An 18,956-nucleotide genomic window follows, 5' to 3' on the forward strand; every position below is an offset into this window, starting at 1 on the left:
AAACTTGTTACATTAATTAACGAGGAATTACATTTATTAATATTAAAGATCCATAGACTTATTTTAATGCTTATGAATGTTTCGTCACAACGAAAAATTTTTTATTTGTTTATTGTGCTCGGCAGGTACCGTTACTGTCCGCATTACATTTCGATAATGACATTTTTCCTTCTCAGTTTTCGTTGCATTTAGTTACCTTCAGCTTAATATAGTCTTTTTACTCGCCGTGTGGAACCTGCCAACGGCCTCTCACCGCAAATGACAGCAATCATTCGCAGCTGCAAACGCATACAAAATATGTTCTATTTAGTTTTAATGACTTCGTTGCTTTTAAGTGTTATAACATTGATCTGCGACGTTCAGAATATAGATTATCCAAATCCATCTACTCGGGTCTTAAATCGAAGAATCAGTGTAATACCTCAATTGTATTAGCTTGTGTAAACAGTGCTTGTATCAAGCTAACCATTCAATTTGGTTATTGCACACGGTTCTAATCGTACATTTCACCCATACTGATTAAAACGAACAATTGAAATTGGACCTATCGAATCTGTACAGCACTATCTGTTTTAACGAGTGTGGGTGATAGTTTTGTAATTGTACCAGGCAGATTGAAATAATCTTGTAAGCCCGAAAAATATAGCTCCGTCTTTATAGCAATAAGTGATTATCCTCTGCGCAGAGACGAATGTAATTTTCTTCGGTTACTATTCCTCTAAGAAAAGTGCATTTAATCCTTGTGCAAATCAGCAGTGGTAAAAGGATTGATTCTCTTTTCTTGAAGCCATCGAGTGGGACATAGCTGAAGCGAAAATGATTTAACGCGTGCGTTTTAACTAGTCCGAGCTGCGTGAAGCTATATATATATATATATTTGAATGTGAAATTACGTGCAGTTTGCCAGCAAATTGCACCCATACCACTCTCACGTACGAGCTTATCAATCTTGCTCAGCTTTCATTCACGTCTACGAACTACACTCGCAGTGATATTCCATGTAAAATAGTTCGACGTATGCTTGGATGCATTGCACGGTAAAGGAAAATGAGATTCTTCTTTATATCTCTCTATGTAGTTACTTAAAAAGGCCTCTGGCAAAATGCTCGTGACAAGTCTCGAATCCACATGAAACACGCACGGTTTATGACTCGAGTGGAAAAGGCTATGTGAATGTGGCTATTGGCTTCTTACGAATCACAAATGTACACATCTGTTTTTACAAATATGAAGCGTGACAAATAGAAATGTGCGATCTCAGTCGTTGATCATTCTAATATTGTAAACTCTGTCGTAAGTCGAGTCTGCTGCTTTTATGAACAATCCAGATGCAGAAGTAATTGCGACAGGGTCTTAGGAAAATTCAGAGATGCGTCTCTATCCATCGTCTCAAATTTGTTTTCTCGCGTCATTAGCGATTGACTCGTGTCGATTCATTTATTGTCCATGCGAATAGAGTTAATGCGTTTACACTCTGCTTTCGCGAATATCCGTCAGAGTATTAAAATTACCAGCATCGTCCTCTGGCAAGACAATTTCTTCTCCAGCTGATTCAAGACTGCCAGTGATATTGCCCATCGTGGTCCTGTACCCATCATTGATAACCATCTCGTTTTGGCTCTCATCGATATCAACGATCTCTCCGTACATCCTGGAAACACCTTGATGAGTTCTGCTAGACGAGGCTGAGTCGTTCGCATCGAAGGAATTCACAGAGATCCTGTCCTGGTAACTCCTGCAGCTGTTGCTTCTTCTTCTGTTCCTCGTGTTCATGTCCTCGTTACTGCAACTGTCCAGCTCTCTGTTGCATTGGTCCTGCATCTCGTCGTTACGATTTTGGCTCGAGTTATCCCTGAGGCCAGTGATATTCAAGATCCTCTCGTCGTTCCTAGCAATCTCACGATTCAGTCGATAATACTCCAACTCGTTGTCGATGTAGTAACTATCCAAAGGGTTGTTGATGATCGACGAGTTCCTCGATACGCCTCTACGTGGGAAACTCTGCGACGAGAAACTGTTCATTGCCACGTAGGGATAGGGAATCTCATTCAAGGGATTTGTTATGGTGCGAGGAAAACCGTTCAAGCTTTGCATCTCGATCTCGTCCTTCCCATCCCGATAGAAATCTTGCAGACTCATTTCGTAAGGGAAGTCTCCGTACCTGTGAAATCAATGACTGAGATTAAACTGCGATTATTCTTAAGAAAAATGTGCTCTTTAGGACTGTATTAACGAATTGTAAAATGAAGATCTGATTTGTAAATATTCCACGAGCATGTATGCTGTATATATATATAGTGTGCAAGGAAAATATCGATGCCACGGTAAGAGGGGTTTGACCCAGTAACGGTCGATCCAATCTCTCAGCCTGTTACGTGCTCTAATTACGTTTATTCCTATTTGGCGGAAAGCAGCGCGATAATAGAGTACGTGTCTTATCTCATCATCGCCAGTGCCTTCCCTCAAGGTTTTTCAACGTTTTAGTATACCAACTTATTTTCTATCAGCTTGGTGGTTTTTGATATTCTTGTTTTTAATATTTATTTATTTTTTCAGAAATATTTTCTTCACCTGTGCAATAAAATATCGGAGTAAGAAGGAGGCATGTCGGATTCTTCCTTGCCATAGATGCTCTCGTAGGTAGGAGGTGGGAAGCACCCAACGGAGCCTAGACTGTCCTTACTGGGAGTTTCAGCGTCCATCTCGAAGATGCTGCACTGGCTGCTTTGGATCTGGTGTCTTGTCACAGCACGAGGATTCCTTTGAGCACGAATCACGCTCTCACCTAGTTCCATTAAGTCCAATCCTATTTTGGACAGAGTGAACGAAGGGTGAGACTTGGAAACAAAGAATGACAATGTATGTGTGTCGCTATGAATTTTTAGGGATACACGAATGGACGAACAAAAGAAGCAGAGGATGAAATGCAAATTAAGGGAGGAAAGGTGAATTGAAAAAGAGAATTAATAAGTGAATGATATAAAAGAGACATTGTATAAGTAGAAGAATAACCAGTCGTGTCAGCTTGAAGTTGGGTAAAGATGGTTCCATCGACGACCAACATTCTTCCATGGGGTAGGAGAATGATGGTGGGGGTGGCGACCACAGGTTGCTCGGCAGTGCTGATATTGGTTTCAGAGTCAGGATCCTCGAGACGACAGCAACAGTGTCGTCGACAAAAGGATCTACAGAACGGAGCGCCCCAGCAACAATAAGCAAAGATGAAGCATAGGACTGCCAGCATCACCAGAAGGGCTGCCACCCCTTGACCTTGTTGGGCAGTCACTAACGATGGCCCAGCAGCCACGCTAACCCCGAAGTTTCCGCTGCCACTGCTGCTACTCATTTCACCTGGAAGGAAAAGTTTATTTAACGAGCAATTCGACGACTCTGCTTATAACTCATCTACCTTCAACCCAAAAACCACGTATTATTTATCTTTACTTCTCTTCTATTCGGGAGAGAAGTTTTCTTTATTTTCTTTATAGTCTATTGTGTACCATTACGCTGTACTGTAACATATCTAACCTCAGGAATTCCCTTTCAGTTTCGTCGTGACTCTCTTTCTGGTGTGACAGGTGCGGACTAATATCGGGTCAAGCTAGTATTACTTCACATGGACTTTCTATCAGTTACGAAGATGAGACTTTCATGCGTAATTTCGACTGGTCAACTTTCCCTGGCGCGAGCCTTCAGTCAACAACCATCCAGCTCAGCTTGAAAACATCGTTCGGTTACAAGGACCGATACCGAATTCTATCCAATGCGAGAAGCCTCTGCGAAAACATTCACTCTCGATGCTTTTTAGTTTTAAAAATCCATTATCTGTTCATCCAACGCCAGAGCATATGCTCTTTATGGTATTATCACGAATAGGCTCGAATGCGATTGATATAAGTAAAAGAATTAATTATTTGAAAATTAAAACCTACTGCTGCATCGATCGTGAATTGTTAGCCTCCATCGCGTGTATTGACACGTTACACGTTGGTTTATGGAGTCAGCGAGAATATTCATACACGTAAAATAAACTGATTTGCATTTATCGCTTTAGGAAGTATATGATAGTATAAGTAAAGTTTATTGATAAAAATGAACGAAACATTGTTTTCAATGGATTGGTCGTCGTGTATCGTTGCGGGGCGATGTATGATAGAATAATGAAAGCAGGAATTATCGACTAGCTTCGATCCGTTTTAAAGGGGCGCAATGCGGTGGTAAAGCCTTTCGCGCGTGCGAAAAATTTTACCCGATCATCCCTTTACGTCCACACGCTTCATCCACGAGGTTTCATGCCACTCGGAAATGACCCTACGTTCTCCTATCGTGCTCGCAAATCGTTAAATTTCTCATTTTCAACCCTGCCTCATTTTTTACCTCTCTTGATGCAATCAGTCAAATAGATTATTATGATGTAACGTTTTTTCCGGTAAATGCAAATCGGAAAATCTGAGTTTTTCCTCCTTTCGCCCAACGTCTTACTTACCGCGTTAGAAAATCACGACAGGCGTGACAATTTTCCTTAAACGTTTCCCGCGCCGAGGGAAATCTTATCGTAATAACGATCGATAGCTCCTAAACTAGTTTTCGTGCTGCATTGTGTGCCAAAAATTACATGTTAGTCCACCGATCTATTTTCAACGTCAAGTGCGAGCAGAGCAAAGTTTTCTCTCGTGCATTTTAAAGCAACAGTGATATATGTAAACATTTCGGTGAAGCTAAAAAGTGTTTTTTTTTTGTTTATATTACAGAGTTTTGTATTTACTAATTATTTCATTGGTTTGCTCAGAGGAAGACGCAATTGATAGCAATAGTGAATGTTTATACTAAGGACAATAAACGTGCTGTTGCAAATAGTCGTAAACGTCTCGGTGATACGAGAAAGCAAGATTGTTTTCTATGCTACATGGCGATAAATATCAATTTCATTAAATGTTTATAGTTCCAACGAAGAGATTCATTCGTATACAGAGCGTCGCTTTTAAAACTTGCAGCTTTAATTTATCAAAAGTATCTTGTTACAAAGATTATTATTTTATATAATTAATGAATAGAGGCCACAAATGTGTAATATTTACAAAATTGATTATTACTTCTATTTTCTGGAAACTCTAAAAGAGATACTTTGCTCTTTAAACTGGCTTAGTAGAAGTTTTAGGGGATTTACCGTGTTTTAGACTCCATCGTGTCGAGTTTGAATCCCTTCCTGGTAAAGGGACGGGGATTGGTTTTAGTCGACCCAGAGGGATTAGCTTCGCACTAGCAAAGGAGCTAGAATAAAAATACGATGAAGCAATTATTTAACGAAATCTGTACGACAGTTTTTATAACTGATGGTTATAGGTCTTACAAAATTAAACCTGCAATCATTGAACCTTACATATACAAAGAGCGTAAGAAAAGGATTATAAAAATCTGATGTAAGGGACAGGATTTAATTAAAAAGAATTATATATGGTTTTTTCACCATACTTGGAATATTTAGTTTGAACTGTACGAATGTATAACGATTGTATTTCTTCAGTCTCATAAATCGATCGGTGTGTAAAGATAAAAGAACCGTGATGTACAATGGGATTGAAACTCGAGGTCAAGAAATGTCATATCTAGAAAAACGTAAACAATCGAAGCATCGGATTGCAGAAGTGTCTCTATTGATGTATCAAAAACCTAAGACAGCATTCGATGCTTTGACATACCTGTGTATATAATCTGATTAGAAAAATGCAGTTTTCTGTTCGAAGCCTCGTCAGTTAAAATGTTTTCTGCATACTTCGAATAAGCGTTATCGTTCCATGAAATTCACGTTGGCCAATTCGACTCGTCTGGCTCAGTCATAACAAAAAGAAAATGTGAAACAAAGAAAATGTATTCCTGTAGAGAGTACACAATCTTCGATATACTTTTAAGAGACTTTATGTTATATTGTTTATCGCTCCTGTTTATAATCGATGAAAAACTAATTTTTTATTAATCGTAAATAAGAACGATAAAAAATTAAATTCTCTGTAACAGTTGCTTCAATAAGAAGCTAATGATTGATTATTTCATCTATTCATTACAAAAACTATACTGTTTTAAAGAACTCCTTGCGAAGCTCAATGACAACTGTGGTTTTCCAATCCACTCTAACAAAGGAACGATAAAATATGAAATTCTTGGTGAGAAATAAATTATAAATAATTTATTGTATCACTGGGTCAAAATTGCAATCCCATACCTGCTGTGGCATTTGTAGAAAACACGAAATGCTTCGCTGGAGTTGTTTTCTCACGTGTTTTCTGGTCGATGATAACAACATCACTGTGTCCAATTTGAAAGGAGGCAGTCGTGAGTAAAACAAATCACCCTCGGGACCAGCTCGGTGCACGCGTGTTTTCCAGGTAAATTGCATGAAACACTGGTTGCAGTTGAGGCGCAAAATCGCCACTAGGCTTTAATATTTCGACACTCGAATCCATCTCGTTGCAAGTGGAAAAAGGATGGATTTGGGTGCTGTTAATTTGTTCGCAGAAATAAGGAGATGGATGGGGATGTTTCTACTTGGAAACAGGAGTTTTCCTGGTGAAGTGTGCATGAGACACTGGTGGAAGCTCAGGTGGGATTGTCCCACTTGGCTTTGATATCTCGAATCCATCTCGTTGCATTTGAGAAAAGGATGAGAAATTGGTTGCTGTGTGCTAATTTATTTGTGGACGTTGGGAGGTGGAGAAGGGGGGAGGTTTCTACTTGGAAACAGGCGTTTTCCGAGTGAATTTCTGGCCTCCGGCTGCGAATGTCCACTGCGCACCTAAAACTGCATGAGGATTTGCTGGAAAAGCGCGCCGGCGCCGTTTTCCTCGACTCGCGCATGAGGAAACCCCTCTTTCTCTCTCTCTCTTTCTTTCTTTCTCTCTCTCTCTCTCTATTCTTGATCATTTATGTACTTCCCACATTAACCCTCCCCTATCTTCCTTCAATATCAATAGACAAAGTCCTTCTCGTAACTCAGACAAATTATCCCATGTCGAGAGCATTCACTCGCGATGTTAAACTTGTCCGACCAACGCTTAGCTTTATCTACTGAAAACAGAGCCACGATGAGAGCGTGCATTTCTTGCGAATTTATCAATCTCGACGATCCTTTCTCGATTCTAATGCAAATTTTGTAAATCAACGACGAATTTCCAAGCGTTAATTTTTTTGGGATGTCTTTTTTATAGAAATTGAAATTTTTGAGAATGGTTGATTCTTTAATTCTTATTTTTAATGCAATTTTTAACGCAGCGACGAATGTCCTACTTTTGGTACGAAGTCAGACCTCGTAGGAGGGATGTATCAGGCTGAGGGAGAAGAGACCACAATTAATTAAACTTGGAGCTGCCTAATTTATTTACAGACCTTTGTATAATTGGTATATTTATGACTTTACAATTATCTCGAACGCACTGATTACATGATGATTTCGTCACGAAGTATTAGCTATATAATATTTATAGTGTTGGGACGAATCCATTTCTTCATACCACTGTATGATTAAAATCCATTTCGCCTCGTTTTCCTCAAGTTTTTCCAACTATTTTCCAGACCTCTCTCTCTCTCTCTCTCTCTCTCTCTCTCTTTCTCTTTCTCTCTAAAGTGCCCATTTATCGATCCCAGAAAATATTTATACATCACTGACTGTTGAAGAAAAAATATATATTTATGTATATGCTAGATATATCTACGGGGTAATTAAATAAGCATTGTTTCTTCGTTATTAGCAAAATAATTAACAACGTCAATCATTCATCGTAATTGTATACTGTTCTGTTACGTGTATTAGTCGATGTAAGTGGGTGTTAATTTGGAAAATAAGAGCAGCTGTAATTACAACGATTTGTCAATATTGTACGAACGCAACCAGCCAAAATGTATATGTATATATGTGATTGTAGGGAAGCTACGTTAATTAATTTGATGGCGCGATAATGCACTTGTACGCCCATTCATGAAAATAAAGGGCTGTATAATTGACATTTAAATATCGTTTGCTATTCTAAAGGAATAGAAATTACTGCACGCTCGATACGTTTCATAATGAAGTGAATTCAATTCGAGGAGACGAAACTGCCAAGGTCCCAACGCTAGGCTGATTTAATATACATTTGTTTCATACACAGAGTCACTTTGCAAAAGTATCATATTGCATATTCTCAAGCGAAAGTACAATAGTTAACAAGCCTCGGTTATTTGCAAATATTACTTGGACTCAACACACAATGAATCAGTTGGGATCACACTTAAACTATCGTATGCATTGTGATTTTGCAATTTGTTTAATTAAAGCTGTATTGCAGTATATGTATATATGTATACAGTTAATAATTAGACATTGTTTGGGGTGAAAACAGTATGTAACGCAATATTATACGTATTGATTAATAAGTGTTATTGAGAATACAAAATATATGTTAGGAAAGATTGTAATCAATGTTATCAAGAATGCTTTAAAAAAAAATTAGTTTATGAAAATGAAAATATTTTTTTAAATTCCTGGACATTTTTTTATATTGTCTTCACTTTGTAATATTTAAATCTTATTAGGTAGAAGCCTCGCTTGGATATAATGTTTAGAAATAAAGTACACACTTAGGGGAAAACGAAGTAAAATATATATATAGTAAGTCAGATGGCTCAGCGTTAATTTCTATATATTTATTTCAATGTGTGTGCTTAGCGTTTAGCAATGTCCCTTGTATTTTTATTCATGTTCCTCCTGACGTTATTTACTGTGTTGAACGCTAATTTTATTGCACAGAAATATAGGATATATCACTGGGCCATTTACCTGCTATGTGCACATTTGCATCCCTTTCCCCTAGATTAATCTGAATTCTCATCTTTAAATGATCTATAATTACATGGAATCCGAATTTAAAGGTATTATATTTAATCTCATTTGGTTAAATATTATCTTGAATGCATTACTATATTGAGTGCAAAGTGACGAGTTTTAATTAAAATATTGATTAACTTTTTGTATGTGTGTGATTTGCCATGCAAAAGGTGTACACGCGTAAACAACTTGAGACTATACTAAAGTAATAATAACAAGAGTATCGATCGAATAAATGTTTTTTAAAATCGAAAGGAATATTGTGATATTGATTTGGAATAAGACTTGATTTGAATTTATTCTATGGTATATGTCTACAGTTCTTATCAGATTCTAAAACGCACATTACAATAAGGAACATAGAAATGTTAGGTAATATATTTACATCGTTATAATATAATCAATTAAATCGTAGATATCTCATAGAAATTAAAATCTGTCAAGTTACAACTGCAATATTTCAATAATTTATCATATTTTTGGTAACAATAATACTTCTAATAGTAAGATTAATAATAATAATAAATACACGTGGTCATAATTAATATTTATAAAAACTCGAAGTGTAGATAACAGTTTTTCATAATTCTATCAATCGTGTCACGTATTAGGAAAAAGCAAAAGTTATTAGCATGATTTGAATAAAGAAAGAATGCCAAAATTACATAAAATTTATACGTTCTTAATCAAAAAGGGCGAGTAAAGATATCATGATTAAGTAATTGCTAATCAACAATGAAAATAAAAAAACTTGAAAAATATTAAGTGTTATCTACGGAAGGTTTATCAAGGACTTTGATTAAATTTGTAATCAAGCAGTCATTGTCAATATTTTCCAGAAAGGTATACAATGCCATGATGATTATGAGGAAAACACTCAATTGTTAACGGAAGAATATAACAACGATCTTATGACTAACGAGTCGATAATCGATTATAATTAGAAATGCTTTCTTAATTTAAAGGTTTGTCAGCAAAGTATTTCCAGTTTTCAGGAATCCTGCTTAACTATTAACGTAGGATTATGATCAATGGATCACGATTTAATTTTCAATAGGTCACCGGTCGTCGTTGAAATAAATGCATGTTGACTTTACTTGGGTTTATCGTTGCTGCTGTTGGCCTTGTTACTGTAATAGAGTTTTTTTTATTTTTCTTGAAATTGTTGTTGCGTCGGTTCAAGTGCTATGTCCTTTCCAAACTACCACTTTGCTGTTGGTCCTGTGCCACTCGGTGCCCCAACGTTCGTTCCTACGAAAGGATTTGTACCTGCTTCTACGTTAGCTGTTCTTATCATTCCCTGCACGTTTATCTTAAGAAATATAAGTGCACAATTTTTACTGCTCAAACATTTTCAAAATTGCATTCTACTAAGATGTGCAAGAACCAAGTTGACATATACAAATTACTAATACGAGATACAAAATTGAGATGTACAATTGCCAAATGTGTTGCACTCATTAATAAAGTATTTTCATATAAAAAATACACGATCAGGTGTCATAGTTATATTTATATACAACGCTCCCATTTAACAACTAATTTGAAAGATTTACTCCATTGCACAATTGATATTATGATAAAATAATTTTACTGGATGCAGCAAATTTGTCAGATGTACGTTTCAACTGAAAAATGAATTTTATAATGATATTTTTGATGGAAATCAATTGAAATATCACTAATAAAAATAATGATAATAATGGTAATAATAATAATAATAATATTATGGTATATTTTTTTTATACTGTATAAGTACAACTCATTGAACGTTAGTACATACATCTTTGTAGTACCATCCTGATCCATGGATCACATATAATTTATACATAAAAAATATATGATCAAATTATAAGTAAATGTATAGCCAAATAAGGTTGATTGAATTCTACTCGCGAGTTAAAATACTACAATTGAGAGACACACATGTTTACTAAGGCATTTTCAAAAACAATGTAAGCAGTAATGAAAAACCTGCTGACCCGCAACTTATAAAGTGCCACTAGACGAGGGATTGAAATGGCCTGAGCATTAACTCGAGACAATACAAAGAAAAGCATTACAAAATAAACATGAACACTGATGATTAAGCAATATTTACATGATAAATATTAAAAGAGAACTCCCATGGAGCAGACATATTTGTTGCAATATGTGCTCACAAGATATTAATTGATTGACTCTGTTTATATATTAGAAAACTTCTTGATTTTTAACGCTGCTAGTCACTAAATTAGTAAGTGGACACGCACACTAAATTTATTTCGTGTCTTCTCCAACCGTTTACACGCTTTTTTCATTGATTACTAATTAACAACTGTAGCTGGAATGTTGCAGCAAACATCATGATCGAGTTAAAATCAGTACGATTGTTTGGTAAAAATAGCAAACATTCGTTTCATTATAATCCTAGAAGAAAAAAGAAAATAAATAATACATTTGAGTGTAAAAAGTGCGAGCTGTGAGTTTATATAATGATGAAGTAACAGGCGTTAACGCTACTGGCACAACAAACATTTTTCCTTTTGACTCGATTATAAAAGGAGGACTAATGTACAAGACAACATCAAAATTACAAATGAAATGATACACCAGCATTTTCCTTCTCGACATTCAAACTAAAGCGTGTCATAAAAATGAAGCAACAATAATCAGCTAATGATCGAGCTTTGTCAAATCGTTACAGCATTTAGCTCTCGTGTTTGGAATACAATGATTAAATTAAAAATAAAAACAGCAGATACAATAGTTAATATTTTCTAGCTGATCTATCAAATTGATTTAGTATCCCATTAGGAGTCCAAGCATCGATGATCCAAATGGAGAATTGAAAAAACTACTTATCAGCTATTATGATTTCACTTGGATTCCCTCTGGAATAAAATCCAACAGTGTGTGGTAGGACAAGATGCAAAACAGTTGCTACTCTATAAAAGAGCAAGAAAAAAAAAATTAAAGAAAGAAATGTAAAAAAAATAGATTTTGCTAGAGACAATGATGCATGGATGTGTAAAAATATCGAATAGCTGGAGGATTGTTTTTATATGTTACACGTACCGGTGGTGTACACCACTCGGTCACCACCACTACCAAAGAGACCAGTACTTTCGGACGGAACTGGCTGTTCCTGCGTGTACGATGGTGGTGCTGGCATTGCGAACACAGGTTTACCACCGGATGAGTTACCAGCAGGAATTGAACCTCCTTGGGGCTGTTGAGTTATCGCATCCTCGTCGCTTTCGTCCTCCTGTACAGAAAAACATATCTTAAATTAATTTAGTAACATTCTTTCTCCCACCTTTCTTAATTCACTACTAATATTTCCTTTGAATCTGCCACTGCATTGTTATTAAAAATCCACTCAACTTCCAATAACATTTACAATTTCTTCGTACCTCGATCAAACGCAGCAAGAAAGACGAATCGTCTTGTAATAATAAAAAGTCTCGATTTCTTCATTAATTTTATATATTGTAAATATTATTACGATACTTCACTTTTCTAAAGAATTTTCTGTTATCGCTGCACTCTTCTCAGTGTACTAATTCACACACCGTTAAATTTGCAATACTGCGTGGTTAACAATTATGCGCGTGAGCGAACGATTAAAAATTAAAGCGATAAGCGTGCATAATTTATGTGCACGCGAGATTGTGTCCTGTATTTCTGTGAGAAATCACAGATAAGATAGAAAAATGAACATTTTCCTGAAATTGAAATCGATTGATTAGATGAAGGCAGTTGCAAATTTGGCGCAATGATACTCACGAGAAATTGGGAGCGCAGATTTGACCAATTAATACTAAAATGCTAAGTAAGTACATGGCACAAACGGGAGATTGTCAACGATAGCGAGTGAACGAGGTCAAAGTGAGAAGCGTGAATGGATATCATGATCGATTTGAAAATAAAAATATTCAAGTGGCAAAAATCAAAGAAAAGAGATTCAGGCGTTTGTGATGATTTAGCGCAAGAAAAGAAGCAACAAAAGGAATGATAGACTTACCTTGGCATGACTTCGGGGCTGACTCGTGACAACGCCGTCTGGATTCTGGTCCCGCTACAATACAACAACAACATAAACAAAACAGCTAATCTATGTATGCCTTTATGTAGAAATGATGCAAACTCTTGCATGCTTGGCAATGAAAAACGGTCGCGTGCAATTCACGAATGATGTTTACTTTGCATGTGAAAAAATACAATGGAGCTACAGCATTTCGTACGCGAAAGTCATACTTTTTACATTTTTTATAATACAAGGAGAGAAAAACAGAGAGTAGGAGGGATGGGGCAATATTTAGACAACGATGGGTTTACGAATTACGATAAAAGAGAGCAAGTGCAATAAAAGATTTTGTAAACATTTCAGCATCAAGTTTTGTGATATGGTGCAGGTGCTATAATTGATTCTTCCTCCAATTCTTCTTTAATCCTGCTCCAATCCAATTATTCGGATCAAATCCATTCGACCGGGTCGACTTCTTACATTAAATCTGTTTTTCTCTCTTGCCCGGACAAAGTCCAAGTTTCTGTGCAGCTTGCAGATTTCCCATTGGCATAAATTGTACAAATCAAATTTGCTAAAATTGTTGCCTTTAAACGATTTTCTTCAGGCAGCTGCACTAACGTAATTTAATCATTGCGCAATGTAAGAATGGTGATACGATGCGAGATAGAACGAGGTTAAACGTGTCTAAAGGAGATGACACAATAGTGTCACTGATTTAATATTACCCAATTATCCGCATAGTTTGGTGGAGTCAATAATTTTAATAACTGTACAGGGGGAGATAGATAAATAAAGAGAAAGAGAGAGAGAGAGAGAAAGAGATGAAATGGAAGAAAAGAAGAAATATTAAGAATAATCTCGGCGTGTCTACGTACTAGCAGCTCCAATAAACTCAATTTCGATCGAATCGGTTCAACAGTGGCGTTCAAAATTCACTCTCAAACTCAATGTTCCATTTGCTTGGCAAAGCAAAACTTCAAACTATACCTGTAAATTATGATAAGCGCCACTATTTTCCGGTGGCATTGGTTTGCATTTGCCACAGCAGAAGTTGCAGCACAAACAGCAACAGCAGCAGCAATAACAGCCTGTGATTATACCGCAGAACAAAGTTAATACCTAAAAAAGAAAAAATATTGTTACATTATAATGTATCAAATATTAATAATAATAATAATGGAAACAAAACGAGAGCTTACTTTGCACCATGTCGATATAACAAAATAGTTGTTGACATTTTCATCCCCGAATTGTTCGGCGATGTACAATCCCAGTGATCCATAATTGTCGTAAATATTACGTTTTGTTAAATCCGTTAAAATGCTGTGGGCTCTGTTGATTTCCTTGAACTGTGATACAAATTATCATTAATAATACGAATAACAAAGTTACAAAGGTATTCACTACTGAGTCAATTGAACTCTATGTAATTTAATACTGAATAGCATATATATGTATATAGTGACGTAATTAAAATAAAAATATTCTCTCACTCTTGATATATATTAACCTATTAAATTACGTCTATTCGACTTTTTATTATCAATTACTTGCACACTAAGTAAGTAGGTGGTAATCAATATATTTTCAATTTTACTTACTACATTTATTGTTTAAAACTGATAAATGAAAAATTATTAAAAACCCTCTGAAAGTTTATTTTTAATGATTTATTTCTCATATTTTGCTATTGTAGAGAGACTTTGAAATATTATAATATAAAATAAATTGTGTGAGATAAAAAAAGGAATAAAATAATAAACTAGCCAATAGTTTTCCACGTTACCGACTAGTTTAGTATTTCCGGTACACTTGGTGTAGGCGAAATTCCAAAAACAGGGAAATAATGTTGCTTTGTGGTTCTGATCAAAAGTTGAAGTGGTAAATTTTATCGATCGTCACGAATTTTTCGTATACGTATGCTTACCTTCTCAGCTGCTTCGGGATTGTTTGGATTTTTGTCAGGATGATATTTGAGAGCTAATTTCCTATAAGTTTTCTTGATCTCCTCGGGAGTGGCAGTTTTCGGAATTTCCAGGATTTGATACAGGGAGTCCCCCGAGGTGCTACAGTAAATATGAGATTATTTTTTAAGAATTAAACAGAAAAGAAACGTCACTGTTTTACGTGACAGTAATAAATAATTGTCAAATTTGTTTAATTTGCTATATCAACGTTTACTCGGTATTAAGACACTTTTCTTACACTATGCAAATTTTTTAACCAGATACAAGTTTTTAGAAAAAATTGCATTTGTCGTATTTCCTAATACGCGTGTATAAATATTTACATTAAGAGTGTGAGTCATGGATGAGAATTATTAACAAAATTGCATAGCAGATCCTTGATAGCTCCATTTTTAGTTCCACTTGACGTGTAAATGGTTGGGAAATCGTTATATTAAAAAACAAGCTGAAATATAGCATAGACTTATCTACAATATCGTGTTTTATTGGTACTTTTCTTTTCCTTCAAAACCTCTAATTTTTAGAGCAGCTTTTCTGCCTGGTGTTTATTCTTATTTATAATATTCTGCTGGTTATTATTTCCTTAGCTCATGCAAATCTTCAAGTACAAATGATTTTTAAATGAAGGCAATGAAGACTCGGAAAATTTAAGGACAATTTTGAGAAGAAACGTAAGAAAATCGTTGCTCCAAAAATGTTTTTGATGGACTAACCTTATCCTGTCGTGGAATATTAATATTACGATCGAGAAGTAATTTATTCATTATAGTTATATTATTGTAACAGCTTCTACTTCAAGATATCTTTTTCTTCGTCGACTAATTTGTCTTGTATTGGATTATAAATGATGGTATAAGGGAGTGTATACATATATTCTTACGATGTCAGGAAGATAATATTTAAACAGAACTTACGACATTTTTCTTTTATCCATGGTGATTTGTTGACTTTACGAAGGGAACGTAAGAAAAAATCTGCACCTTCGTAGCGTCAATTATAACAATGATTATAAATATATCACTCTACAAGCATTTTGCTTGTCAAACCGGAGAAAATACACGCAGACCTTTAACGAAAACCACGGCACCATTAAAGTGATTCAATATTTTAGTACGTAATGTGGACACTTCAAGAGCTGCAGTCACCACAGTTACAAACGGTGTTCCAAAAGACATTTTACAGGCGTTTTCCTACCGTGTCCCCCTTTCCCCTATATTTATCCTGGAAATGCAGGGATGTTATTTAATAACTAAAGCCAAGTTGGTATTGCTGGCAGCAATGTAAATCAATGTAAATGACGTCATTATTTTCGAGCGGGAGAGAGAGATCCGACGACCAAACTGTTGTCGCTCTCTCTCGCACTGAATGTATACCGTAGTTGACCGAAGCTGAACGATGTTAAACGAAGAAGGCCGCACACGTATTTGCACTAAAGTAATGGAGTGCGTGTACTATAACAAAGAGCTTCGTGTCCATTCCGATAGATGGCGGTAGGTGTTATATCCAGCGCCGCTTCGGGACCCCGCGCTGCACTTGAGCAATCTCCCGTTTCATGTCAGCTCTGGCCTCTGAATTCTGTATGTATGTATGCGTGCGCCCCCGCACGCAAGGATCCGAGTGTCTGTTCCAGACGTTCCAGTCTGTTCGTTGTACAAGAGGTTTGTACGAAAATACACGTGCTTGACGTGCTTGTTGTATCGTACACGTGTTATTTTTTTATTAATTATAATTCTTTATAATTACAGAGTATATTGAACGTATAAAAAAAAGCTTGACAAAATGGCCAAGTTTTGTTTAAGTAAGTTGCAAACAAATTATTCCTATGTATTTATTTTTTCTTTTAGGTTATATTTATTTCTAATAATTATTTGCAGAGAAGAAAAGTAAGCGAATGCCAGCAAATAAACGATACAAGATAGAGAAAAAAGTACGTGAACATAATCGTAAATTAAAAAAAGAAGCTAAGAAACATCCTAAGAGTAAGTAAACAACTGCAATATGTTGAAATAATTAGTTTAGATTCATTATAATTTATAATTATATAATTTTTAGAAAAGCCTAAAATAATTGAAGTTCCTAATCAATGTCCATTTAAAGAAGATATTTTAAAAGAAGTAGAAGTAATGAAAAAACAAAATGAAGAAGAAAAAAGAAAGCAGCGAGAAGCTGCAAGAGAAAGAAAACGTGAGCAACTTGCAAAGGAGGGTCTTCAAGGTTTAGTATCTAATGCAGATAATAAACAATCGAAGCATGAAGCTATGAATGTAGATTCCAAGCAAGAGAAATTAAAAGAATTGGTAACAAACCAAGAAAATTCGTTGAAAGCATATTACAAAGAATTTAAAAAAGTGCTTGATGCAGCAGATGTAATATTAGAGGTTGTTGATGCTAGAGATCCATTAGGAACAAGATGTAAACAGGTTGAAGAAGCAGTCCAGGCAGCAAAAGGAAAAAAGAAGTTGGTCATTGTTTTAAATAAAGCTGATTTGGTACCCAGAGAAAATTTAGATGAGTGGTTGAAATATCTGAGAGCTAGTTTACCAGCAGTTGCATTTAAAGCTTCTACTCAAGATCAGGCAAAAAGATTAGGTAGACGAAAACTTGGGAAAAAGACTGAGAACATGATACAAAGTGGTACGTGTTTTGGTGCTGAGTTGCTTTTATCTCTCCTTGCAAATTACTGTAGAAATAGTGGTACAGTAAAAAGTAGTATACATGTAGGTGTAGTAGGCCTACCTAATGTTGGAAAGTCTAGTGTGATTAATTCATTAAAAAGAAATAAGGCCTGTGGTGTTGGAAGTACACCAGGAGTAACAAAAGCAATGCAAGCAGTACAATTAGATTCCAAAATAAAACTCTTAGATTCTCCAGGAATAGTTTTTGATGGATCTGAAAATTCAGATGCCTCTTCAACTGCATTGAAAAATGCAATTAAAATACAGGCTATTAGGGATCCAATTACACCAGCAACAGCAATTTTAAGGCGTATATCAAAACAACAAATTTTAGAATTATATGATATAGAAGATTTTAAAACACCAGATGAATTTTTTGCATTAAAAGCTACCAGAATGGGGAAATACAAAAAAGGTGGAGTTCCTAATATGGTAGCTGCAGCAAGGAGTGTATTAGAAGACTGGAATTCTGGAAAAATAAGGTACAACTTGATAATAATAATTTTGTTTTGATACACACAGCCTAAGTTTCTATTTTTATCAAAACTTGGTATTCTTTTAGATATTATACAGTCCCACCAGAGCAGCCAATTGTACATTTATCAGCAGAGATTGTTAGTCAAATGGCTAAAGAATTCGATATCAATAGTTTTGCTGCTGAGGAGAAGATGATGCTCGATAATTTTGAAGATGTCAAAGCCAGTGATGGCACTTCCCAGGAAGCAACAATGATCGACAGTTCTGGCCCAGTTGTTTCCACAATGGAAATAGAATTAGAAAAAGAAGCTGTAAGCTCACACTTAATCTTCAAATCTATTCTGATAAAGAATCTCATAATTTTTATTGAACGATTGTCTTTTTGGCTAGGAATTCAAACTTCAAATGAAAGTAAAAAAAATCATAGAATCTAAAAAACAGAAAAAAAATATGGGTGTGAGGAAGAAGAAAACAGATCCTTTATTTGAAATTGAAGGAAATCAAAAATTGAACAAAGTAAAGAAATTGCAATTTAAAAAGAAAATAAAGGAAAAAGTTAGAAGAGGTACGCAATACACGTTTAATTTAATGATTCCAATGTTTTCTTATTACTATTAAAAAAATATTAAAATTTTTAGAACGAGCAGCCGATAATTTAGCTGGAGATCTCGCAGGATTTAGTCTTCAATCAGATGATTATGATTTCAAAACAGATTTTAATGCTACATAGTTAAACCTTTAAAGTCTTAAATTATTCACTAGAACGTGTATATTATATTCGAACCATTTGTATAAATGGCAAATAAACAATTTTCAATCACTTCACGTTGTCGTTGACTTTATTGTTTTTGTAGATGTGTAGAGTGGTTTGAATAGAAAAAATAGCAATATCACAGAGAACAAAGCGACTTATTGCAGCAGGAGTTATTTGGCTAAGTACTTGATGAAACTGAAGGTCGCGTAAAGGC

At 35.4% G+C, this 18,956-nt stretch overlaps 3 protein-coding genes across 6 annotated transcripts; 1 reads left to right on the plus strand and 2 right to left on the minus strand.

Annotated features, from left to right (window-relative positions):
* Positions 1–84: 84 nt before the first annotated feature.
* Positions 85–5,277, minus strand: LOC136779723 (uncharacterized). Its single transcript, XM_066737467.1, has 4 exons — positions 5,168–5,277; positions 3,013–3,351; positions 2,572–2,806; positions 85–2,161 (listed from the first exon to the last, which is right to left on the minus strand). The coding sequence occupies exons 2-4, from the start codon at positions 3,344–3,346 to the stop codon at positions 1,468–1,470; spliced, it is 1,263 nt and encodes a 420-aa protein (XP_066593564.1). The 5' UTR covers positions 3,347–3,351; positions 5,168–5,277; the 3' UTR covers positions 85–1,467.
* A 418-nt stretch (positions 5,278–5,695) lies between these two features.
* Positions 5,696–15,964, minus strand: Csp (Cysteine string protein). 3 transcript variants are annotated; one of them, XM_066737468.1, is made up of 8 exons: positions 15,751–15,964; positions 14,797–14,935; positions 14,069–14,218; positions 13,857–13,988; positions 12,864–12,917; positions 11,915–12,104; positions 6,221–10,132; positions 5,696–5,825 (listed from the first exon to the last, which is right to left on the minus strand). In XM_066737468.1, the coding sequence occupies exons 1-7, from the start codon at positions 15,768–15,770 to the stop codon at positions 10,059–10,061; spliced, it is 759 nt and encodes a 252-aa protein (XP_066593565.1). In that variant the 5' UTR covers positions 15,771–15,964; the 3' UTR covers positions 5,696–5,825; positions 6,221–10,058. The 3 variants fall into 3 exon arrangements, with proteins under 3 accessions (XP_066593565.1, XP_066593566.1, XP_066593567.1); XM_066737469.1 differs by lacking the exons at positions 5,696–5,825; positions 6,221–10,132 and adding an exon at positions 10,573–11,266; XM_066737470.1 differs by lacking the exons at positions 5,696–5,825; positions 6,221–10,132 and adding an exon at positions 11,273–11,784.
* A 352-nt stretch (positions 15,965–16,316) lies between these two features.
* On the plus strand, positions 16,317–18,831 carry Ns1 (Nucleostemin 1). 2 transcript variants are annotated; one of them, XM_066737466.1, is made up of 7 exons: positions 16,317–16,494; positions 16,582–16,634; positions 16,711–16,815; positions 16,889–17,993; positions 18,074–18,299; positions 18,379–18,553; positions 18,627–18,831. In XM_066737466.1, exons 2-7 carry the CDS (start codon positions 16,616–16,618, stop codon positions 18,716–18,718), a joined length of 1,722 nt encoding a protein of 573 aa, XP_066593563.1. In that variant the 5' UTR covers positions 16,317–16,494; positions 16,582–16,615; the 3' UTR covers positions 18,719–18,831. The 2 variants fall into 2 exon arrangements, with proteins under 2 accessions (XP_066593563.1, XP_066593562.1); XM_066737465.1 differs by lacking the exon at positions 16,317–16,494 and having other exon boundaries at positions 16,495–16,634.
* Positions 18,832–18,956: the final 125 nt, after the last annotated feature.

The sequence above is a fragment of the Prorops nasuta genome, unplaced genomic scaffold, assembly GCF_024137725.1.
Source record: "Prorops nasuta isolate Cenicafe-Biocafe unplaced genomic scaffold, Cenicafe_Pnas_1.2 PNAS00017, whole genome shotgun sequence".
Lineage (NCBI taxonomy): Eukaryota > Metazoa > Arthropoda > Insecta > Hymenoptera > Bethylidae > Prorops > Prorops nasuta.

Coding starts and splice junctions, on each gene's coding strand:
- LOC136779723 (XM_066737467.1), bottom strand. CDS start 3,346: ATGAGTAGCAGCAGTGGCAGCGGAAACTTCGGGGTTAGCGTGGCTGCT. Junction 2,807..3,012: donor ACTTCAAGCTGACACGACTG/GTTATTCTTCTA, acceptor TGTCCAAAATAG/GATTGGACTTAATGGAACTA. Junction 2,162..2,571: donor TCCGATATTTTATTGCACAG/GTGAAGAAAATA, acceptor TTGATTTCACAG/GTACGGAGACTTCCCTTACG.
- Csp (XM_066737468.1), bottom strand. CDS start 15,770: ATGGATAAAAGAAAAATGTC. Junction 14,219..14,796: donor ATCCCGAAGCAGCTGAGAAG/GTAAGCATACGT, acceptor TTTGTATCACAG/TTCAAGGAAATCAACAGAGC. Junction 12,918..13,856: donor GCGCTTATCATAATTTACAG/GTATAGTTTGAA, acceptor GTTGTATTGTAG/CGGGACCAGAATCCAGACGG.
- Ns1 (XM_066737466.1), top strand. Junction 16,816..16,888: donor AGCTAAGAAACATCCTAAGA/GTAAGTAAACAA, acceptor TATAATTTTTAG/AAAAGCCTAAAATAATTGAA. Junction 18,554..18,626: donor AAAGGAAAAAGTTAGAAGAG/GTACGCAATACA, acceptor TAAAATTTTTAG/AACGAGCAGCCGATAATTTA.